Source organism: Dasypus novemcinctus, chromosome 8 (assembly GCF_030445035.2).
Source record: "Dasypus novemcinctus isolate mDasNov1 chromosome 8, mDasNov1.1.hap2, whole genome shotgun sequence".
Lineage (NCBI taxonomy): Eukaryota > Metazoa > Chordata > Mammalia > Cingulata > Dasypodidae > Dasypus > Dasypus novemcinctus.
In genome coordinates this window covers 110,700,865-110,726,236 of record NC_080680.1, presented here as the reverse complement: position 1 = coordinate 110,726,236, position 25,372 = coordinate 110,700,865, and the positions used below count along the sequence as shown (strand labels likewise).

The 25,372-nt window shown below is 43.5% G+C and overlaps 2 protein-coding genes across 15 annotated transcripts in view; one reads left to right on the top strand and one right to left on the bottom strand.

Annotated features, from left to right (window-relative positions):
• The window catches only part of PALM2AKAP2 (PALM2 and AKAP2 fusion), a 488,418-nt gene that overhangs the window by 437,326 nt on the left and 25,720 nt on the right, over positions 1-25,372 (top strand). For all 14 annotated transcript variants that reach the window (XM_058302553.1, XM_058302562.1, XM_058302559.1 and 11 more), the window contains one exon: positions 14,914-17,338. In XM_058302553.1, the coding sequence (XP_058158536.1) occupies positions 14,914-17,338 (2,425 nt within the window). The remainder of the gene's footprint in view (positions 1-14,913; positions 17,339-25,372) is intronic.
• Positions 18,406-25,131, bottom strand: LOC101428443 (glucosamine 6-phosphate N-acetyltransferase). The gene has a single exon (XM_058302563.2). It carries the CDS (start codon positions 19,983-19,985, stop codon positions 19,434-19,436), a length of 552 nt encoding a protein of 183 aa, XP_058158546.1. The 5' UTR covers positions 19,986-25,131; the 3' UTR covers positions 18,406-19,433.

The window sequence follows — 25,372 nt, the reverse complement described above, 5'->3', positions numbered from 1 at the left end:
GCAGAGGGCACCGAAGAAGACCTTGTGTCAACAGCCCATCAGACCTGCTAACGTGTGAGGGATCAGGGTCTGGGATGAATGGGTGAGGGGCACATTGTGGCCCCTCATGTTTCCACCCAAGGCTAAGGTGGGCCTGTCTTTTTTGAGGCAGGATACTATGGATTAGCTCGGAGGTGACGCATTTACCTCCTGCTTTCCCTAGGCATCCTTTAAAAGCAACTGACTCTTCTCTGGCTTCAAATTCTCCTGTCCCACGGTAGCATGGGGTATTAGCCATTTAAAATATGTCTTACAAAGATCAGTCAATAGCACAGAAATTGTTCAGCAGATAATAGGAAGAGAAAGGTGAACTTTCACATACTATATGGTCTCAACTAAATTAAATAGATATTTCTAAAATATTAACAGCATTTTTCTGTGAGTGGAGGGGTGGGGAATGGTATTTATTTTCCACGTTTTCTACAGTGACCATCTATCATTTCACCTGCACACATATGTAGGCCATCCTGAAAAGTCTGCCGGGTGGGGGTGGAGATTCCTTCGGGATCTCTCTGATGTGCTGCTGCCTCTTTATCACTGAAATGTTAATTCCCTGCCTGTCCCAAGGCCCATCTCTGAACTTCCTAGAGCTGGCTCCTATCAGGAGCGCAGCGCTCCAGACGTCCCACTCAGCCTCTGAGTGTCCGCCAAAGAAGGCTCCTGCCGCCTCTGGCCAGGCTGCCGCTGCCAGGGAGGGGCCCCCAGCCGCTTTGAAGGGGATAAAGTCCCTCTGTGTGAATGGCCTTTTTGGGAGCAGAGGGAGGGCCTGCCGTGACATCACAGCCTTCGGTCAGGAGGCCTTGAAGGAATTTGTCCGGCTTGAGGCAGTGTGCAGGAATCCGGAAAAAAAGGGGCAATTCTGAGGGAGGACTTTGGAGGCGCACGCGCTGGTCAGGGTAAGCGGAGGCCACCGACCTATCTTCCTGTTCTTTTCTTTCTCATCTGAGAGGAGGGGGTTCCCTTTGGAGGCCAGGGGCTGTGAGGAAGGGGCTGCCTTCTGAACCCTGCGCTCTGCTGCAAGTCCTTTCCTGCAAGAGACAGTGGGCAGCCGAGCTCAGAAGGGTGCCTGCTGCATTTGGGGCCGATCTTGTGAAACTCGCTGTGGCTTTGGGGCTGCAGGGGAGCGAGGCAGCCTTGGGGCAGGCGTCCACGTCCAGAGCAGAGGCGCCAGTCATCTGCAGCACCGAATGCTTGGGCGAGGGCGCGTGTGTGGCCGGGGACAAGTGCCTACGTGCCCTTTCCCCGAACAGAACCAGATGGCCCAGCGATCCCGGGGCCTGGTTTTCTCATCATCTCGTGCTTATTTAGGAGCCTGGCCGCTGGAGTGTGCAGCCAGCCATGTGATTCCAGATGGCCGAGCTTGTCACCTTCGCAGGGGTTGGGGCCTTTGGGAGCATGTGTGGTGCCTGTCTCCTGTAGGGCCCCTGGGACTGGAAGGAGAAATGCACTGGCTGGGTTCATAGCTACCCTCATCTGGACACGGGCATCCGGCTCTGTGCAACTTCTGCTCAGTGTCGTTACTGAGTGGCCAGGCCTGCCAACTTCTGCTCAGTGTCGTTACTGAGTGGCCAGGCCTGCAACCTAGACCTTGAACTATTGTAAAAACCAGAGGGACACTGCTGAGTTCTCAAGGACGCAAGCTAGGCTCGGCAGAATCAGTTCCCCTAGAAATTTCGGGCTGCTGGAGCCAAACTTCCCGCTGGGTCCTTGATTTCGGTTTCTTCCAGAAGTGGGGACTTCCCTGTAAAATAGTCTCGAAGTGAAAGTGCCTTCCTTTGGTGAGAAGAGCGTCTGAAGATGTTTCGACAGAGCACTGGCTGTGTGTTTTACATGGAGGAAAACAAACCTCTGGCGTTCCTGGAGCTGGAATGAAGAGGCTCTGCCCTGCAGGGGAAGCCCTGGGTCCTTCCAGTGGTTCTCATTCCCTCCTGGAAGGAGGGAGAAGCCGAAAGAAACAACCCTTTCACCATTTGCTGCAGAGAGGCCACAGCTTCCTTCCTTTCCTCCCCTCCTGGCCCCTCACCCCCACAGCACACCGTCTTCAGTTTCTTTCACAGAAAGCCCCAGCTGTAAATGTGTTAATCAAATAACACCTTAACATTTTCCAGATGTGTGTCCTGACATTTGAGCCTGTGGCTTTCCAGCAGAGCGAGGGGGTGCTATTAATAGGACGGGTGTTAGGGCAGAGACCCCTTTCCTTCACCAGGAATGTCAGTCCAGACATAGGCGAGCCTTGTTTCCAATGAAGGGGGTTCCAGAAGAAATTTTTTTAATATTTCAAATTTAGTTCTAAAATTTATTTTCATTATAAGGTACCTTATAAAATACATTGTATATTATTTAAAAAAAGAAGAAGAAGAAGAAATGTTCATTATCTCACTTTTTTTTTTTTTGAGGTACCACGGTCGGGGATTGAACCTAGAATCTTGTAAGTGGGAAGCCAGGCTCAACCACGGAGGCACATTGGCTCCTAAGTTAGGTTTTTCGTTTGTTTGCTTGTTCTTTTTTTTTTTGCTTTTTGTTTTAGGAGACACTGGGACCAAACCCAGGACCTCCCATGTGGGAAGCAGCACTCAACCACTTGAGCCACATCCGCTCCCCATCACTATGCTTACTACAATCTGACAGCAACTTGTGCTTTATTATAGTTTAATTTGCTTCTTACTTCATCCTTGATTTATGTTTTCTTGAAGGGGACTGCATTATCATTCCAACAACTCTAGTTTACTAAATAAAGTAGCTTCCATACCCTGTAAGGCTCTCTTTGCAAGGATCAGGATTCTACAGGATCTTTTTTATGTATATAATTTTTTTATTAGAGAAGTCATGGCTTTACAGGAAAATCATGCAGAAAATATGGATTTCCCATATGTTGGGCTCTTTATTATGAAGACTTTGCATTAGTGTGGTTCCTTTGTTACAATTGATGAAACAATATTACTATAATTGTACTATTAACTATAGTTTATAGTTTATATTATAGTTCACTGTTGTACAGTCTATTGTGTTTTTTTAAAATTTTATTCTAGTAATATATATAAAATCTAAAATTTCCCCTTTTAACCACATACAAATGTACAATTCAGTGGTGCCAAACACATTCACAATGTGCTACCATGACCACCATCCATTACCAAAACCTGTTCATTAACCCAGACAGAAAATCTGCACCAATTAAGCATTAACTCCCCATTACCTACCCTCATCCTGGCCTTTGGTAAACTATATTCTAGTTTCTGATTCTGTGGATTTGCTTATTCTGATTATTTCATAGGAGTGAGATCAGACAATATTGGTTCTTTCGTGTCTGGCTTATTTCACTCAACATAACGTCTTCAAGGTTCATCCACATTGTCACATGTATCAGAACTGCATCCCTTTTTAAAACTGAATAATATTCCATTGTATGTTTATCCACGTTTTGTTTATCCATTCTTTTCTTGATAGATACTTGGGTTGCTTCCATATTTTGGCAATTGTAAATGATGCCACTAGGAACATCAGTGTGCAAATATCTGTTCAAATCCCTACCTTTCAATTCTTTACGATATATATTTAGAAGTGGGATTGCTGGGTCATATGGTAATTCTATACTTTCTGAGGAACCACCAAACTGTTTTCCACGATGGCTATACCATTTTACATTCCCATGAACAATGAATGAAAGTTCCTAATTCTCTACATCCTCTCCAATGCTTACTTTCCATTTTTTAAATTAATAGACATTTTTGTGGTTGTGAAATGGTTTTATTTTATTTTATTTTTTTGCCATTTGTATGTCTTCTTTGGAGAAATGTCTATTCAACTTCAGGCCATTTTTAAAGGATTGTTTGTCTTTTTGTTTTTGAGTTTCAGGATTTCCATATATATTCTGAATATTAAAACCCTTATCAGATATGTGGTTTCCAAATATTTTCTGTGTAGGTTGTCTTTTTACTTTAATGATGAAGTCCTTTGGTGCAGAAAAGTTTTTAATTTTGATGACATCCCATTTCTCTATTTTGTCTTTTATTGCTCATGCTTTTGGTGTAAAGTCTAAGAAACCATTGCCTAGCATAAAGTCCTAAAGACACTTCCCTATGTTTTCTCCTATGAGTTTTATTGTTTTGGTTCTTAGATCAATTTTGTATATGGTGTGAGGTAAGTTTCACTTCCAGTCTTTTGCATTTGGATATTCAGTTTTTCCAGCAATACTTGTTAAAGAGACTATCCTTTCCCAATTGAGTGGACTTGGCACCCTTGTCAAAAAATCATTTGGCCATAGATATGAGGGTTTATTTCTGAACTCTCAATTCAATTCAATTAGCTTAGGATTAGTATTAGTCTATATGTCTGTCCTTGTGCTGATAATATGTTGCTTTGATTACTCTAGCTTTGTAATAAGTTTCAAAATCCAGATGTGTGAGTCCTCCAAGTTCATAGGTCTTTTTCAAGACGGTTTTTTAAAAAGGCCATTTTGGGCCCCTTGACCTTCCATATAAATTTAGTGATTGGTTTTTCCATTTCTGCATAGAAGGCTTTGGAATTTTTATCGTGATTGGCATTAAATCTGTGAATCAGTTTAGGTAAAATTGACATCTTAATATTTATAAGCATTCCAATCCATGAACACAGAATGTTCTTCCATTTATTTAGGTCTTCTTTGATTTCTTTAGCATTGTTTTGTATTTTTCCATGCATAAGTCCTTTACATCCTTGGTTAAATTTATTCCTAGATATTTGGTGCCTGACTCCTTACTGATCTTTAGTCTAGATGTTCTATCCATTAATGAAAATAGTATATTGGAGTCTCCTACTATTAGTGTAGTATCACCTGTTACCCCCTTCACATCTGTCAATATTTGTCTCATATTTAGGTACTCTCGAAGTAGGTGTGTAAATTATTTATAATTATGTCTTCTTGTTCAGTTGACCTCTTTAGCAGTATATAGTTGCCCTTCTTTGTCTCTCATAACAGTTTTTGACTTAAAGTCTATTCTAGAATAGCTACCTCCAGATCTCTTTAGATTACTATTCGATGGTTTATATTTTTTCCATCCTTTCAGTTTCAACCTACTGTGTCTTTGAATTTAAGGAGAATCTCCTAAAAAGCATATAATTAGGTCATGCTTTTTTATCTGTTCTATCAATCTCTGTTTTTTGATTGGAGAATTTAATCCACTTACATTTAAAGTAACTACTGGTAATGCAGGACTTCTGCCATTTTTATATTTGGCCTTTGTAGGTCATGCCTTTTTTTGTCCCTCAGTTCTTCCATTAATGTCTGCTTTCATGTTTATTTGATTTCTTTTTTTTGTGTTATAACACTTTGAGTTCCCTCTCATTTTTTTGTGTACATTTTTTTATACTTTCCTTGTGGTTACCATGGGGCTAAAATTTAACATAAGTCTGTAACAATGATTGATTTGATAAAATTTAACTTCAGTAACATACACATACAATGTTCCTGTATCCCTCTGTCCCCCTACCACCTTTTGTTGTACTTGTTATAAATTATATCTTTATACATTGCATGTCCCAAACTGTATGTTTATCATTACTTTTATGCTTTTGCATTTTAGAACCTTAAGAAGTAAAAAGTGGTGTTACATACCAAAAAATACAATAATTGCATATTGGCATTTATAATTACCCTTACAGTTACCTTTCCCAGAGGTCTTTATTTCTTTATGCTGCTCCGGTCCGCTGTCTGGTGTCCTTTCCTTTGAGTCTGCAGAAATCTCTTTAGCACTTTTAGAGCAGGCCGAGGGGTGATAAACCCCCTCAGCTTTTGTTTATCTGGGAATGTAATCTCTCCCTCATTTTTGAAAGACAGTTTTGCGTGATACAAAATTCTTGGTTGACAGTTGTTTTCTTTCAGCACATTAAATATTTCCTCCTACCACCTTCTTGACTCCATATGTGTTGTTTTGTTTTTTAATGAGAAATCGACCCTTAATCTTAATGGGACTCTCCTGTGCATAACACATTATCCCTCCCCAGGGGTCACAGCATTCACACAGGCTGCCCGGTCTGAATTTAGCCTTCAACTGCCCCAGCAGAGGTTGGAGTCCTCAAGGCTGACAGCCTCCTCCCAGAGACCTCTGGACTTAGGGAGTAGCTAGGTATCTCGTTTCCCACAGTCAGCCCAAGCCCTAGTCCTCCTGGCCCTGCTGGGGGTTGGAAGAGGAGGGCTGCCTTTGTCTGGAATGTGGCCCACGTTATCATCCAGAGCCTCTCCCTGTCACTTCAGACTTGGAGACCTGAAGCCCAACAATTCCCTGACACTCCTGCTAGCTCTGTGCCTTCAGGGGAGAGTGGACAGGGCCCACTCACATCCTTTCCTCCGCCTCCTCCCAGCCTGCCATGTGGGGGACAGAGGAGCTCAGGTCCCGCTTAGAAATTCGGTGCCCCCAGATTTCTTCATAAATTCTTTCCTGCTTGCACGATTTGAACTGTTGAACTGGCCTGTAATTTTCTTTCCAGTTATTGCTATAGCACTTCCTGTGCCTTGTGCTGTTTGTTCTCTTTATTTGAATTGGCCCTCTTTCCCTCCCCAGCCTGGGAACTTCTTTCTGGGGAGTGGGGATCAGAGCTCTGGGGACCTCCCAGGGCACTCGTCCCAGGGCTTATCACTGGCCAGGTTGGGGGGACATGCTGATTGGTGGCCAGGAACATGGCAGGAAAGCAATCTGACCTCTTTGACCTCTGTGTTCCTCTCCCACACTGCGCGGGTTCCCTCTGTTTTGAGAGTGAGTCTCCCAGACTCCCTGCCCATAGCTCCACCCCGGCTCCTCTGAGGACAGGGAGGTTCAGCAGACTACCTGTGGTCTCTGAGCAGCACTCTACAGCCAGGTGCATCCCCCACCCTCCCAGGAGCAACATCCTGACTCAGCTAGAAAAAGCTAGAGTCCTTTAGGAACCACCCATTACACAGGGCTGGGGAAGGACTGCTAAGGGCTGTGGAGGCTTGTTTTTTTTTTTGGAGTAATGAAATTGTTCTAAAAATTTTTTTGTGATGATGAATACACAACATTGTGATTATACTAAAAGCCACTGATTATACATTTTGGATAGATTGTTATGATATGTGAATATATCAGTAAAACTGCTTAATAAGTTATTGTGCGAGAATAGACAGAAATAACAGCTATGTATGGCAGGGGAAGCACAGAGAGACTGAGAGGTGAAGAATTTTCTTGTGTATTTTTAGCTTATTATTGAAATAATGAAAATGCTGTAATGATTGAGGTGATAAATGCACAACTATGGGATTATACCACATACCACTGATTGTACACTTTGGATGAATTGTACGCTTTATTAATATGTATCAGTAAAACTGATTTGTTTAAAAAGTAAATAAGAACCACCCCGGCACAGCCATGCATAACTGCATAATTGCCACTGTGTCCCTTACCAAAAACTCTGACAAGAGGAGGAGGGAAAGTGGAGATGCCTTCTGATTTTGGAGCTATGAGGAAGTTTGGTTTTAGAGCCAGGCCTCTGTTCCTAGGCCAAGAGTGAATTTGTATTTTGGGGAGAATTTAAAAATAACTGGATTAAAGGATCAGGTCACCTATTACCTGGGGGAAAGAGTGTCTAATTTAAACATCGTGGCTTTAGTTGGAAGTAATCTGGGCTGTTCCGTGCACAGAAACCCTGCTGTGCAACAGGCACAGGATGTTTGAGCCATTTGGGTCCTTGGGAGCGTTTAGGTTCAGAGCCGGGAGCTCTCGGGGCTGGAGGCCTGAGGGCAGTGCCTGAGGGTGGTGGGGAGGAGGGGAAGCTGTGAGGACGGCGGGCGCTGGAAGTGAGCGGGAGCTTACGCCGCTTGCTTTGTCCGTGAAGCGAAAGCACCTTTCCGAGGTCCGCCGGGCCGCTCAGGACTGCGGAGGAGAACGCAGCGCGTCGCAGCTCTGCCTGTGCGCGCCGCGCGGGCCGCACGTCCAGGTGCGCGGAGCGGGAAGAGCGCGGCGAGGCCACGTGTCCCCGGCCGCAGGCGTCGGCCGCGCTAGGTCTTCCTGCGCCGACGGAACCGGCTTCTGGAATCTCGAGCCGGTGCTCGGCGGTGGTGGTCGCTGCCTTTTTCTAATGGGTGTTATTCCGAGCGATGCCTGGGTGTGGGCTCTTCATGTTTTGCCTCCAGGAAGCAGAGGGCCTGGGGAGGGACCAGGTTCTCCTCAAACCCCTTTCGCTTCCTTTGTGACTAGAGCCCCAGGTGTGGGCGGCTGGAAACAATCCGTTCTACTTCATTTTGAAAATTTGACTTTTAAAGACCTTTCAGGAGATGATTATTTGCTGCCGCCACAAAAGGGGCTTCCTAATGGTTCTCAGTTAAGAGTAAAATTAACATTTAAAGACCTGCAGTGAGGGACCGATGAGGGAAGAGCGGTGCCTCGGGGTCTTTTAGCCTTTCCTGGGCCTTTTCCCTTCCCCAGTCTCCTCATTGTGTTTTCTTTCCTTCTCAAAATCAAAACTACACCACGCCCCCTACTCCTCCCCCCAAAGAAAGTCAACCTGCTCCCAGGAAAGAATCGAGATCCTTTATTTTCATGTACCTCGAGGTAAAGACTGCTTCTTAATAACGAATATCTGTAGTCATCTCTTTACAGTTTCCACGGTGCTTTTAAATATATTATCTAATTTAATTCTCACAACAGATTTGAGAAGTTATTATTTATATTCTTAGAAAAGTTCTTTAATTCTCTTGCAAACAGTTGTCCAGGCCAAACTTTCACAGGTCATGCCAAGAAATGACCCCAGACACTGGTCCTTGGACTCCAGGCCCTGAATTACCACATTTCCTGAAATAGCTCCATCTTTTAGAAGGAGAAGGGAGACCTTGGCACCTGTTTTATATTAGCCCGTGTTAACTTGGTTTACATAACTATTAAACACTTTTTGGTAAATGATTGCAACTGTAGAGGCAACCGAACTACCAGGCTATAATAAAAGTAGGTCTTGGAACAAGTACTGATGCTCATATAGACATTTGTTCAGGAAACATTTGCAAAAGTAAGTCTAAAACCCCAAAGAAGCTCAAGCTCTCTGAAATTCTAGATGCTTCCACCCGCCTTCCAGGAAGACAAAGGTGGCAATTTTACTAAAGCAGGCTGCTACACCCTTAGGGATGGTGTTTGAGGGCTAAACAGACATTGGTCTGTTTTGGCCAAAGCACTTGTTCTATATTTATATCTTGTTGGGGAAAGGGTGGGGGTAGCACTCATCCACAAATTCTGAACACTACCACTTTCACCACTGAAAATGGGTTTCTGCCATTCATTATGCTAAGTACAAGCCACTAATTCTACTAATGAAATGTTTATCACCTTCATTTTGCCAATTAACAAAGCTTCTGGGGGCTCTGGGAGTTAGAACTCAAGCACTTGAGGAGCCACCTGTGGAGCATGGGATTTCTGATTGGATGAGAGTTGACCACTCCTGGAGTCTGTGCCTGGCATGTAATTTAAACTAATTTCAGACACTCACAGCTATTTACACTGTCTCTGCCCAAGTCCTTTAAGGTAAATTGTAGCCATCCTAACTAGCCATGAAGTGTTCCAGAAAGCCTGTAGGCGGCAGGTATTCTCTCCTTAGGCCATGATGTCTTGTTTGTACTTGGAGGGTTGGGTAGGGCCATCAAAAGATCCCCCATGGACCTCACCTCCTAGAACCCTAGTTTCCTTTTTTTTTTTTTTTTTTTTTTAAGACTTATTTATTTCTCTCTAGCTCTCTCTGTCCATTCTCTGTGTGTTCTTCTGTGTTCGGTTGCATTCTTGTAATTCGGCACCGGGAAACTTTCACTTTTTTTTGTTGCATCATCTTGTTGCGTCAGCTCTCCGTCTGTGCGATGCCATTCCTGCGCAGGCTGCACTTTTTTTGCACTCCTTGTGTGTGGGGCACCCCTATGCGGGGGATACCCCTGTGTGGCATGGCATTCCTTGCACACATCAGCACTGCGCGTGGGCCAGCTCACCACACAGGTCAGGAGGTATTGAACCCTGGGCCGCCCATATGGTAGGCAGATGCTCTGTCAGTTGAGCCACAACTCCTTCCCCCTAATTTTCTTTTGAAAATACAGACTGATGATTCTTTCACATCTTCCTGATTTCTGCATCAGGTATGGTTTATTTCGTTTTTATATGAATCTGGAATCAGGTTCACCTTATCTGAAGCATGGAGAAAATTCTGATCCTTCTTATTGTCAAAGGGAGCAATATGCATTTTTTGGTGTAAACCAAGACATTATTTAATGTTACCAAGCTTAGACATGGGATTTCCAGCTCATTTTCCTTTACTTGCTTTAGTTACTGTTGCTTTGACAACATCAGGCCATGTTGCATGAAGGTAAATTCTTCCTACTGAGAGTAGAACTCATGAATTTGCTCTTTTGTTATAATTGTTGCCTAACTTTACAAAAACTCAGGGTCTCTGATACTTTATGTACATCAGAAATGTAGAGCTGTTTATCTCTTTAAATACTTCTCCCTGATTAGAGCTGCTCCTGGCTGCAGTAGATGGAATCTGTTGTCAGGAAGAAGTTTCTGGAACTATGGAAAGGAACATGAGCCCTATGTAACAGGAAGGAAAGTCTTTTTCCTCTTTATATCTTCCAGTGTCTAGATATTTTTTCAAAGCCGAGATTTAAAAAAAATGTATTGGAAAGAAAACATCTCAAATTATACTGAAACTTCAAACTTTGACCCCTAAGTAAGTAGCATTTTCTAACTCTTTAGTTTGACAGATCTCAGAAGATGTAACTAATGGGACTCATTATTCTTTATGATTCAGAGCTACAGACAGTTTTGTTTTGTTTTTTTCTTTTCTTTAACACTGCCAAAATGTAATGTCAGGAGCTATTTTCAGAGTTTTAAAAATTTGTATTGGTAAATTGTTTCTAGTTGCAAACATATGCCTTGGAAAGAGTTGATATAATTTTCACATTGTAACAAGAAGCTGGCAGCACACCTGCTCATCCACGGTCAAACACATACACTCTGATGCATTCAGGAGAAAGGGACAGTGTTGGCAGGAGGAACCAGAAGAGTTCTTAAGGAAGGCTTGGAGGTGGGTCCAGTCACTCCTGCCTCTGTGGTTAGTAACAAGAGATTGGTATAGGCAAGTTTTCCACTTCTCCTGACCCAGACTATGGAAACTCTCAAATAGACCTCACTTCCTAGGAAGTATGGGAAAATCAGTTTGCCTTAAGAAAAGGGTGTGTTTAACGTGTCCTGGTGTTCATTGTTGCTGTGAATTTTATTGAATATTATTATGGCCCTGTAGAATAAACTTCCTGCTTTTCATTTTTAAGGAGGTACTGGGGAATGAACCAGGGACCTTGTACATGGGAAGCAGGTGCTCAACCACTGAGCTATATGCACTCCCATTCCTGCATTTTTTTCTTAAGATTTATTTATTTATTTCTCCCTACTCCTTCGTTGTTTGCATTTGCTGTGTCTGCTTGTTGTGTGCTGGTCTTCTTTTCAGGAGGCACCAGGAACCAAACTCTGGACCTCTGATGTGAGAGGGAGGTGCCTAATTGCCTGAGCCACTTCCTCTCCTTGCTTTATTGTGTCTCTCATTATGTTTTCCTTGTGTCTCTTGTTGCGTCAGCTCACTGTCTTGCTTGTCTTTAGGAGACACGGGGAACCAAACCTGGGATCTCCAATGTGGTAGGCGGGAGCTCATTTGCTTGAGCCACATCTGCTTCTCCCTGCATTTTTAATGAATGAATAAATGATCTATTGAATTTGTCTTTTCTCGTTCTTAAGATTACATTGAGGAGCGGATGTGGCTCAAACAGTTGAGCTCCTGCCTCCTACAGAGGAGGTCCTGGGTTTGTTTCTGGTGCCTCCTGAAAAAACAAAGAAACAAAAAATGAAGAACAATCAAAAACCAATGAAAAAAACCAACTCAGGGAAGCTGATGTGGGTCAGTGGTTGAGCACTGGCTTCCCACATGCATGGTCCTAGGTTCAATCTCTGGCCCTTGGTACCTCAAAAAAAAAAGATTACATTGTCCTCTTTCCTCTCTTGTTAACAACTTCTAAAGCATTTTATGTTTCAATAGAATAGTGATCTTTAGTCGTATTTCATTCCCAGGTGCTTCCTACTATTTTCCTATTTTTCTCCCCCAAAAGCCAAAAGGGATAGAAAAGTTCTAATCCCATAAAGGATATTAGCATTAAATCATGGAGCAAATGAAGCTTAGGGTGGGAATGCCAGGGGTCATCTGAGTCATCATTGTGGTAGCATGTATCACCTTTTTTTGGTCTGTTTATTCCAGTAATACCTTCACATAGAGTGGGTTTTATTGTTTTTTTTTTAAATAGGAGATACTGGGGATTGAACCTTGGACCTCATACTTGGGAAGCAGGCACTCAACCACTGAGCTACACCTGCTCCCCTGAGTAGGCTAATTTTGACCTAGATAAACTTAGAGTTTAATGTCACCCAATAAACTACATGCATGAGTTCCTGACAAATGCCTACCCAACAAGAGTTTAGTTAATGTTTTTTAAAAGAGCAGTAAAATCTTCTTTAGTTGGCATGCCTTTTTAGTTTAAAGTTACAAGAATAACTAGTTAGTGTGGTCAGTTGGCGATGATAAATATCAATGGTATTACGAGTTTGACAAAGACCAGACCTAACCCTGACGATCATTGGAGACCAGAAGGTATTAACAAAGAAGGAATACTCATTACTTTTGCCCATTATGACTGAAGGAATATGTATTATTTGATTGATTGAAATCTGAAGGTGAATGTGGAACAAAGAGTGAATGAAATCAGTGAGCCCCTTTCCATTTATGGGTTACCTCACAAGGGTTTTTCAACATTCTGAGAGCAATGCAGTGTGTGTGGGATGAACCCACATGCTTTTCTAGGTCTCATGAACAAATCTGTAATTATCCACTTTTTTGGAAGGATTTTGAAATGAATGATCTGAGAATCATCGTCAAGTAGTGTTTTTTTTTTTTTTTTTGAGGTACTGGGACTGGGGATTGAACCCAGGACCTTGTATGTGGGAAGCTGGAGCTCAACCACAGAGATGCATCAGCTCCCTTGGTTTTTTCATTTGTCTTGCTTGTTGTTTGTTTTTTTGTTGTTGTTTTTAGGAGGTATCGGGAAGGAAACCCGGTGGGAAGCAGGCACCCAACCACTTGAGCCAGACCTCCTCTCCAAGCAGTGTTTTAGTATTATATTCTAAATTATTGAAGATTATACCATACTGCAGTGTTTGCATTGTGCAGAGTCCATAATACCAGACATATTTTAAACTTGAGGCATAGAAACAGAGTTGACTCAGGGTGTTAGAGATCCTGGAGAGGGGAGTCCAAATTAAGGTCACAGTTTACTGCTGTAATCATCTGAGATAAATTAGCGTCCCTTAACAGATTTCACATATAGAATTTGAAAATTAATAATGCTATATAACAAATTACAAGAGCTAGATAGAAAAAGAAATAGGTGCATCTAAACATAGCAACCATTGGGAAGATAGGGTTTTCTCATTTAACCTTGAAATGGAGCTGTGACATATAAAGCATCTTAGAAACTGGAGGGTAGTTGCTACTGACCACTAGCTTTTCAAAGCAACACTCACTGCTCATCTAAGGAGTATTGTTTGATGCAGCCCCAGAGAACAGAACCGTCCAGTCAGTGGCTTTGGTTATGGGGTTTAAAATGCACATGGTCAATGACTGCCATGTCAACAGGGCACTGCCGCCTCAGAGGGACCGTTGAAGGGATCCACTGTTTTCCGGTATTTTAGTTTGGATTCTTGTCTCCAGATTAGGTGCATTAAATCTGGCAGAGAATCATAGGTTTTCAAGGAGAAATTTGTTAATGCAAAAGGACCTTTTTTTTTTCAGTTGGGGGCACACAGATTGACTAATTACATAGCCTACAGTAGTTTGCTATGAAATATTGCAGAAGATTCTGGTATAATGGCTATATAATGTTTCCACTTTTAAAAAATATTTGAGCAATGTCTTCTGATGTTTTAAGTCCTTTATTTTTTTTAAAATACATTTTTATTAGAGATATTGTGAACTTACAAAACCATCATGGATGTGTGCAGAACTCCTATATAACACCCACCCACCAAAACATTGGTAAGGAACATTTGTTACAGATTATGAGATAATACCATCAGACTGTTACCACTGACTATGGTCTCTAGGGTACATTCGGTATATTTTTCCATGCCCCCCTATTATTAATATAGTACATCTTTGGCATTGTTTCAAGAATATTCCAGTATTGCCATTAACTATAATCCATAGGTTATATTAATTGCATTTTCCCCATGCTTCTTCACATTCTCATCACCTTGCAATAGTGATGGACATTTGTTCTAGTTCATAGAGAGACATTCCTGTATTTGTAGTCCCCATTTACTTTTTTTTTTTTTTTCCCTCTTTCAGGACGTACTGGGGATTGAACCCCGGACCTCCTACTTGGGAAGCAGGCGCCTCAACCACTGAGCTATGCCCGCTTCCCTTCATTCCACCTCCCCCCAGACCCATAGCTCCCTTATCTGTCTACTCATTGTGTTCACTCGTCTTCTTTAGGAGGCACTGGGAAGTGAACGTGGGACCTCCCATCCTCACTTACTTTTAAATTAAAAAAATGGGATTAGCATTTATTGAAAGTCCTCTGGACACCCAGTAAATAAGAAGGGATTTGGAAAATCTAAAGGGCTAGGCATTGGTAACCACAACAAAAGGAATGTTTGGAGGCCTGTTTTAGAAGGGAAATCTCCATTCAGAAGAACTTGTCACTACTGTTTTGATTCTCTTTCCAATTAGTCATGAGTGAATTTTCAGTGTTCACATCCGTAAAGGTGTGGTGACTAAGGCTGGCTTTTGTTTGTTTCTTCTCTGTTGCAGAAGCCTCCCCAACTTTCCGAGGATGATATCTGGCTGAAAAACAAGGGAGACACCTGTAGGGCCACCCTCCCGGAGCCTGCTACCTGCCCTCTTCCTCCAGATCACCAAAAAATGGAAATTGAGGTCTCTGTTGCCGACTGTAAAAGTGTTCCTGGAGTCACCCCTACCCCCCACTCCGTGGACCACTCCTCCCCTTTCTACTCGCCCTCCCACAATGGCCTCCCAGATCCCCAGGAACCCCTGGATAATGATGTGGCCAGGGAGATCCGCTATCTAGATGAGGTGCTGGAGGCCAACTGCTGTGATTCTTCTGTGGACAGCACTTACAACGGAACCTCCTCCCCAGAGCCTGGCTCGGCCCTCCTGGGGAGCAGCCTGGGCCCCCCTGCCCACACCACCAGCCAACCAGAACCCATGGACAGAGCAGCTGTCAGGCCGGCGCCTCCTCACATTGAGCTCAGTCAAAGCCACGTGCTCGCCATGGCAGAGGGTCAGAGGGCGAATGGCCTCTCTCCTGGTCAACCCGGGGATATGCTGGGGGACAGCCTTCAGGCCCCCGTGAGCCCCAGCTCCTCGACCAGCTCCCGATGTTCTTCCCGAGATGGGGAGTTTACACTCACCACGCTCAAAAAGGAGGCCAAGTTTGAGCTGCGTGCCTTCCACGAGGACAAGAAGCCCTCCAAGCTCTTTGAGGACAGCGAGTATGAGAGAGAACAGTACTGTGTCAGGAAGGTGAGGCCGTCAGAAGAGATGCTGGAGCTGGAAAAGGAAAGGCGCGAACTCATCCGGAGTCAGGCCGTGAAAAAGAATCCCGGCATTGCAGCCAAGTGGTGGAACCCTCCCCAGGAGAAAACCATTGAGGAACAGCTGGATGAGGAGCACCTGGAGTCGCACAAGAAGTACAAGGAGCGCAAAGAGAGGAGGGCACAGCAGGAGCAGTTGCTGCTGCAGCAGCAGTTGCAGCAGCAGCAGCAGTTGCAGCAGCAGCCACCCCCACCACAGCTCAGCATGGCCCCTGCAACCTCTCGTGAGCATTCAAGCATGGCTGAACACACAAAGGAAGACATCGTCACGGAGCAGATAGATTTCTCTGCTGCTCGCAAACAGTTCCAACTGATGGAGAACTCCAGGCAAACTGGGGCCAGGAGCCAGAGTACACCTCGGCTGTTCTCTATCAAGCCCTTCTACAGGCCTCTGGGGTCGATCAACTCAGACAGGTCACTGTCCATCACGAGACCAGCTTCTGTCGGCGGAGCTCTGGAAGACGGTGCCACCTCCACGGCCAAGGGGCAGAAAGCTTCCTGTGCCCCAGAGAGCCAGTCGGCAGGAGGAGGCCAGGGCAGCACGGCTCCTCAGGGAAAGGAAGGGCCCTACAGCGAGCCCTCTAAACGTGGGCCCTTATCTAAACTCTGGGCAGAGGACGGCGAGTTTACCAGCGCCCGGGCCATTCTCACTGTGGTCAAGGATGACGACCATGGGATTTTGGATCAGTTTTCAAGATCAGTCAATGTCTCCTTGACCCCAGAGGAGCTCGACTCTGGTCTGGATGAATTGTCGGTGAGGTCCCAGGACACCACCGTCCTGGAGACCCTGTCCAATGATTTTAGCATGGACAACATCAGTGACAGTGGGGCCTCCAATGAGACCGCCAATGCGCTCCAGGAAAACTCGTTGGCTGACTTCTCCCTGCCCCAGACTCCGCAGACTGACAACCCCTCGGAGGGCCGAGGAGAAGGTGGCTCCAAGTCATTCAGTGACCATGGCTTCTATTCCCCTTCCTCCACGCTGGGAGACTCCCCGTCGGTTGAAGACCCCTTGGAATATCAGGCTGGCCTCCTGGTGCAGAATGCCATTCAACAAGCCATAGCCGAGCAAGTGGATAAAGCTGTGTCCCACACCAGCCAGGATGGAGGAGGACAGCAGGGTCCTCGAGCAACTCTGGAGGAAGCTGAAATTGGGGCGCCCAACTCAGAAAAGCCTCAGAGCATGTTCGAGCCTCCTCAGGTGTCTTCTCCTGTTCAAGAGAAAAGGGATGTGTTACCAAAGATACTGCCTGCTGATGACGGAGCCCTCAGGGAAAGGAGACCCTCCCAGCCACTGCCTGCAGTGCAGCCTAGTGGCCCAGTGAGCATGGAGGAGACCCGGCCGGAAGGGGGCTATTTTAGCAAGTATTCCGAGGCCGCCGAGCTGAGAAGCACAGCCTCCCTCCTGGCCACTCAAGAATCGGACGTGGTGGTTGGGCCTTTCAAGCTGAGGTCAAGGAAGCAGCGGACTTTGTCCATGATTGAAGAAGAGATACGAGCAGCCCAGGAGCGAGAAGAGGAGCTGAAGAGGCAGAGACAAGTCTTGCAGAGTACACAGAACCCCAGGGCCAAGAATGCCCTATCACTGCCTTCCAGAATGACCTGCTACAAAACTGCTCCAGGTAAGCAACGGGCCTCAGACCTGGGACTGCTGAACCCAGATGATGGCCTTCTACGTGGAGCATCCTCTGTGTATGGCTGGAATAAGTGGAAGGAGGACGCTGGTATGAGTATTTCAGCATTCGAGGGTACACACCTGCCGTGTCCATGTCCTTTGGAAGAGTCCTGAACCTGAACCTGCTGTCCCACAGCTCCTTGCCTGTGGTGCTGCTTTGGTTAGGGTTTATTGCAGAGGATAGTTCTCTGTGATTTGAAGGGGCTGCCTCTAGGCTGAGGGAGGGGCTGTGTGCAGCACAGAATCACAGAGAGGCCGCAGGTGTGGGCCATGCTCGAGCCAGTAAGTCTTAACTCTCAGGCTCTATAATTAAACCAAACCTGTTTGATTTGGGGGTATCCCCTATTAACCCCTTTGAATGCTGGATCCCTTCTGAGTTGGGGCTCAGAGTCACAGGATGGCCCGTAGAAGATATTCTTGTCCATCTTGTGTGTGATTGGATTTGTGTTCCTAACTCACCCCAAAGCAGTTACTTGGGAATTGGGGGTGGCATCATCCATTCTCACCAAACAGAGAAGCTGAATTGACATAAGCAAAGGCAGGTCTTTAATCTCCTCGTCTTGCCTGTTCAGTGCCTTTCTGGAGTACTTTGTATAGATGGTTGATGTTAATTAGAGTGGCAATTATCGATACTATTTTAATGGATAAGAGTGTGGCCAGTAGTTTTTTTTTCCTATTTGCCGATGGCCATCAGGTCCACACATTCCACCATAGAGAAGTGTTGCTCAGTGTGTGTTTGGATCTGGTGCACTAGGTGTTACTACTCCAGGCTGAGAGAAATCCAGACATGGAGAGGAAGCATTTAAAAACTCGTGTAGCAATTTGATGGTGTCCTGAAATCCAAATGTGGGATTTCGTGTTTTACCAAAGTATTGATCCATGAGGGATTGAGGGTGTGTAGGGCAGGGGGGTGGTGGTGAGGGGGGGAGCTGTTCCTTATTTAAGGAGTACTGCTGTGGAGGATAATTGTTGGCATTTATCTTGGTCCATCCAGATCCTACTCTTATCTTTTTTTTTTTTTTTTTTTTGTTCATCACAGTTTTAATGTAACATGGAATACAAAAGATTAGAAATATTAATAAAGTATCTAATTCTCACTTCAACTTAAAAAATAATTAAAATAAATAAAATCAAAACAAGATAGCAACCAGAACAACAGTACCATAATAATCATATTAAATAGATAAGCTTCCATCATTTTAAGAATGTGACAATTGCAGTATGGTACATTCTTAAACATCCAATTATGTAATATTACATTTTTCATAAAAATGCTACTCAAAACTAAGGCTTCAGATAACTATGAAAAGATGAGAAATCATATTGGAGGTATAGGATATGCCAGAATTTGCTAATTCACTGGTAAAAAGTACCTCACATATCCCACTGTATTAGTTTTTTCTTAAGTATTTTTAACAAATGATTTTATCTACATTAGGATTTTATATAACCTTTAAACTATACATTTTAATTGTTTTATTTTGAACCCTGCCACATTTTATATTAGTTTTCATTTCTACTCCTTTAAAAGGCTGACGATGTTGCTCGCTGGTATTAGGTTAAATACTGGACTGCACTACATTTAGTTATAGTATCTAACTTATGCAATTTCATGTAATTAATGTATGGGAAATGATACAATCCTAAATGTTATTTAGACATGTTTCTTTGAAACAAAAATATTTAATCTCTGGAATGTAATAATATACATATTCAAATGTTGCTGTTGTTTTAATTGAGTAGTATAGGTAGTAGATATTTAACTCCTGATTAGCAAGAAATGAAGCCAAATTTTAGAAAAGATTCAAGTTAAAAATATATTCCTTTGGTTAAAAATCACTACTTTATAATATTCATTTATCATCTAAATTTACAGCATGTCCCACCAAAGTAATCTAAATGATATCATACTTGTAATATTACAATGTTTTTTCTGTCCAGTATTTATAGAGGTCAGTGAGTTGTAGCAACAAAATATTGTAACTCTAGGGAGAGTATATAACCTTGTTGCATTAGCTCCTTTGACAAATGTCTTAAGATTTTTACTTTAGAAACCTCCGGCACATGTAGTTTTCTTCAGAGACTGTATATCCAAACTTTTTATAGAAACCAATATTTTGTGGTAGACATTCAAGGGTAATCTTGTAACAGTTCAGTTTCTTGCTTAGCAAAGTAAGGGTTGATAATAACAATTTGCCAAGCTGTTTCCCTCTGCATTCATCACTAACGACAACATCTTCTACTCTTCCTCTCTTAGCACAGGAATGGATGAATTTATGTTCAATTATCAGAGTTGCTGTAGCAACAATCTGTCCTAGAGTCACATCTTCCACAACAGTAACATAATAATCCCCAGATTTCTTCATGTGCTCAAAAGATTGCATAAATTGCTCAGGGTTGACGACTCCAGTCTCTGTTAGCTGACCCAGTACCTTAAAAAAGCCTCTATTTAAGTCAGCAGTACAAAGAGGCCTCAAAACCAAACCTTCTCCAGGATGTGTTGGAGAAATAGCTGGAGAAAAAGTAGCTGTATTCTGGCTCCAGTCTACTTCGAGCAGACTTGGGTCAAACATAGGAGTTTCATCAGGTTTCATTCTTGTAATGCAGTCCGCGTGCGCCGCACCGGATCCGGATCCGGCTTCAACCCAGCCCCGCCCCCGCCGGCTGCACTCCCACGCCACTGTAGCCGCCGCGTCCGCCCCTAGGCAAACAGCTCCTACTCTTATCTTGACCCTCTGCTTTCATCAAATGCACACTGAGACAAGATAACTTTTTTTAAGGAGGTACCAATGATTGAACCCAGGACTGCGTACCTGAGAGGCAGGTGCTAAACCACTGAACTACATCCGCTCCCCAATGAGAGCTGGGTTTTTTGTTTTGTTTTGTTTTGTTTTCAGAAGTAACAGGGATTGAACCCAGGACCTTGCATGTGGGAAGCAGGTACTCAACCACTTGAGCTACATCTGCTCCCCAAGATAAGTCTTTTTACTATTAATTTATTTAGGAACTGTGTCAAACCTAAAGAAAAGTTACAAGTACAGTACAAATAACTTTTTTTCCTCCCTGAACCATTTGAGAGTAAATTGTCAGATGATGCGTTCATATGATTCAATTTAGTTTATGGGTCTTTGTAGGAATACTACAGAATTGATGCTGGATTCTTCTGTCTGTATCCAACCAGGTGGTGCAGGGTTGGATAATTTGATATTAATTTTCATCATTTGATTGAGATAGTATTGCCACGCTTCTTTCTGGGTTGTAAAGTTACTCTTCCCTTTTGTAGTTAATAAATATTTTGTGGGGAGGTACTTTGATATGGCGTAATCCTCATCTCACTCCTCATCAAACTTTAAATACATTTATTTATTGATGTCAGTATGGACTCATGGATTCCTGTTATATTCAATAGGTTATAATCAATTTCTATCATTACTTTGATGCTCAAGTGGTTCAGATATAGCTCATGGGAGCCCCATCAAGCTAACTTGCATGTCCTTTTGACATGTTCCCATTGCTCTTTGAGTCCTTCCTTTCTGGCACCTCAAGATGTAACAGTCCCATCTTATCCTTTCCCAACCTTGCAATCAGTCATTTCTCCAAAAAGCACTAGTTCTTTTTAGTGGAGAAAGGATTTTTAGTGGAGAAGCCACATCTGGTGCTAGGCATGTTCATCGACATTCGGTTGTCACTGCTCCTAGTCACTCTTAATAGACAGAACTAAAGAATATACCCACGTATTTCCAGATCTCTCTACCTAGCTATCCATCGATGAATCAGCTGATTGATCAATCTTTAAAACCACAAGTATACCCCAAATTCTCATTCTATCCAACATCACAGGGTCCATTCTCATTCTCTCTTGTTCTATATTTATAACTTTATTCTCTGACAGCGAGAAACCTGGTTTCTATTATCCCCAATAAATTTATAATTTCTGCAGTCTTCCCCACTTCCTGTTTTCCTCCCCAAACCTGGACTCCAACACCACTTGCCAGTTGGCCACTGCCACCCATCTTCACCTACATCCTCCTTAGTCTGCTTGGGCTCCAGCACTAAACGGGGTCTCTACTAGCCCTCCCCCCTCCCTGGGCCGTGAGTGCAGACTCCCATCCTGCTCAGCCCCTCCTCAAGGCTTTGGGGCTGAGTTGTTCAGGAAAGAACGAGAAGGGAGGAGGAAGATGAGAAGCACGAGCACGGTGGCTTTTTAAAAAATTCCTTGTGCAGGTCACAAGGCAATGGCCAGCTGAGTATTGAAGGCCAAGAAAATTTTCAGGGAGGTTTATGCCTGCCTCACAGTGACTGCTTGGCTTTTTCCAAAGACTCTTATTGGTCAGGATAACTTTAAATTCTTTGTTGTGGGCTGGCTTGGCACAGTGATGTCACTTCGGCGTCCTGTACAGTATCCTAGGAAAAATTTTCATACCATGTGATTTTCAGCCCAATCTGGGGAGCCTGTTTGCCACGCAGGTGACTGTAAAGGGCCTGCTTAAGAACCTGCAGTCCCCCCAGTAGGAGAAAGGTCTGCAGGCATCTCAACTCCTTTTGCTCACAATTAAGGCAGGTACTCACGATTCTTCTCCTCCAGTTACATCCAGCCCCACCACTGTGCATTTTTTCATTATAGAACCGTCTCTCAAGTGCACATGCCCACTGGAGTGTTTTGTTTTCTCCACTCCACTTCATTATTGAAACTCTCACCATATTGCCCCCTCCCTCCTCCCACCCCAATTTATGTCTCACCTGTGAACAGTTGTCTAATCTGTACACATTTCAACACTTTCTTATGGTTCCCTGATCTGCCCTTGTCTGTGAGGCTTCCCCACCAAGCTTGAGGATGCCTCAAAACAAGGTACGGTCCTAATGTTTGCCCCCCAGCATCCCAGCTATTCCAGTTTGCCCAGCACTTCTCTTAATGCTAATGCTGGTCTCATCTTCCATCCCCATTGGATTGATTTCTGCCCTTCAGTAAGAGCCACACAAGTCTGCACACTAGTCTGTTGTTAGCTCATGCACAGTAATGATAATGACATATGTACACCTCATTCCTTCATGTTTATCTCTGGAGTATATAAAGTAGGTGGCAGGGCTTCCCACAATTACAATGCGAATTGAAAGAAATTGAAGGCAAGAATGCAGTTTTCTTTCTATCCATGCCTGGAAATGTTTGGCGTATTGCTTGGCAGGCCAATATGCCTGAAGTGTGCGATCAGGGAGGAGACCGACACATTACTCATCGCCATGGTACCAACTGCTAGCCCCAACTTTGGTTTTGTGAATGGGAACGTTGCTAAGTTCCCTCTGCACTGCTCCCCTTCCATGCCAGAAGGGGTGACTCAGCTGGCTTGTTGTGTGGGGAGATTCAGTGATGACAATTTATAATATAACTTTTTACTTTTCCTCTGGTAGAACTCATGATGCTAGAATCATAAAACAAAAAAGCCTCTGAGAGCCAGGATATAATAAGGAAAGAGAATCCTACTAATTCTTCCCATTGAGAAGTTATCTAGACCTAAACCCCATCCCCCAGGTGTTAAAAATATTTTTGCTTTTGCTTTTAGTTTCCTCCTTTAAAAAACGGAGGATGAAGGGGTTCCATTTTTGAAGATATGTAGTCCTTTCCAAAGATCAATTATTAGGAGAAAACATCTACAAATTTTATCTTGTTCTTATTTGATTTTTAAAGGGAGAAGTTTCACTTAAATAATTAATGAGGACCTACTCTGTGTCAGGGCTTGTGTGACATTTGTATACAAAATGTCCAGAATGACCAAGGCAGGCACTGTCCCTGTACTTGGAGTTTAATGAGAGAAACAGCATCAAATGAGTGTGGCAATTCCGGAAAGAGAAGCATGGAGCCTGGCAGGAGCACTTAATAAGGAAATCAACCCCATTTAGAGGATAAGGAGAGTCTTTCCCTTCCTGGGAAATCACCATGTAAACTGAGAACTGAGAAGGAGAGGGAGTTGGACCAAGGGGAGAGGGGGAAGTGCAGTCCAAAGGAATGGTGCCTACAGAGGCCCAAAAGGAAGAGAGAACCTGGCAGTAAAATAAGGCCAGGGTGGGGTAAGGCAAGAGATTTTTTTTTAATTAGTTTTGAGCCAGACCAAAAAGAGCAGCATAAATCAGCTAAGGCTTTTAGACTTTATCCTGTTCAGTGGGAAGCCAATGAAGGTTTTCAAAGGGGGAAAAATGTATGTGTGTGGGTCTCCGTGTCTCATGATCTGTGAACTGAAAGGGCTAAAAATCTTCCTACTGTAAATGAGTTCATTCCACAGGCTTTTCCTCTGAGCTCATTCCCACCCACTTCCTAGGATGATCGTTTTGGAAGGCATGCCGCCATCTTGGGGAACGCCCGTGGTTGTGAGAGGGTACTCTCTAGAATACGCACCTGTCTGCTCTTCACTGGTGGTACTTAGAGGTAGAAATAACAGAAGCACTTCAGCAGGTGCCCAGGCCTGATTTGAAGAGGTTAACCCACACACTGCTGAAAATCCCCCTTGAGGAGAGAGAATATTTGGTGGGGGAACCCAAACATCTTATTGAGGTCACAATTTAAGACCTTTTCAAATGTCTTTTCACATTGGGGGTGACAACCAGTTCTGAACTCATGTCAGTGCCACTGTCTGTTATTAGATATCTTGGTTTCACTTCCAAGTTCTAGGCAAGCCAGAGAAACCTAGTTAGTTAGGTGATGAGTAGTTTAGTTTGCTATTATTTTGAAATAGTTTCAGTTTTCATGCCCGTTGCTGAAGTGGTCTCCCAAATCAGATAATTAGCCCAGCAGGACGGAACATTCTGGAGGGGGGTAAAGGAGAAGGTATGGTCATAGAGCCCTGTAATTTGGAATATCCATCCCTGTCTTAATATGTGTAGAAAGACATGATTGTTCTACATCTTTTAAAAATAAAACGTCCAGGGAGTTTCATCTTTTGTTGCCAGTTTGGATTAAAATGCCACATGATGTGATCATTACATTGTAATGAAGATTATTTAGCGGGTCCTTTTTTCCCTCCTACATTATCTTCAAATGTCACAAAGAAATATCAAAGACAGAAAAAAGTATTTGTGAGCGAGTACACGGTATTGAAGCAGAGTTTGGTGGCTTGTCTCTTCCATGCTGATAAAGAGCTGGGTGAGGCTGAGCCTCACTCCTAAGGGTCTTGCTGCTCCACAGTGGAAGAACCTGTGTCGGCAATTGAGGGAAAGTCTATCACAGGCCCGGGCATGAAAGGGTGTTCATTCTGGAGTATGTAGTGCCCCCCTTTTCTGAAAGGCAAGCACTGATTGTTTGACTTAGTAGGGCTCTGTGAAGGTTAATGTGGAAACTTAATGTTAATAATAAGATTAATATATGTTAATTAGTCTGAAACATAATATGGAAAAGCCTACAGGTAGATCTTCTCCACTGTCATAATTCCTGAATGTTTTCTGGTGATGGTAGCTATGATCTACCAAGGCCTGACTGTGTAATGTACTAGTTATTTCACTCATTTTATCACTTCTCATTTTCTTATTTATTCCTCGCAACAGTCTTACATGATATAATACAAATGGTCTGAACCCTTGAGGCCAGGTGTATCTCTGGATTCAGAAAAGTAATAAAGTACATATGTTATTATTTGGAAAAGCACAGACTATTGTTTAACATACCCAGTACTGACTGAGGCAGCACCCTGTAATCATACTGCATTCCTGCTATAAAAATTGGAAGAATTAATTACATTAAGTGGGATTTAAAAAAAAAAAGACTTAAGAGTCTCATGTCACTTCAGATCAGGTTTTGCTGCCAAGTAAGTGAAGAAAAAACTTGGTTTTCAGAGCTTTTTTGGAATTTTGAATTGTGTATAAGGGGTTGTGGACCTGAATTATCGTCTTTTCAAAGAATTAGTACTAGAGCCCAGAGAGATTAAGTAACTTGCCCTTGTTCACTCAGCTAGCATGTGGGCAAGTCAAGTTGCCAACCCAGTTCATTTGACTCCGA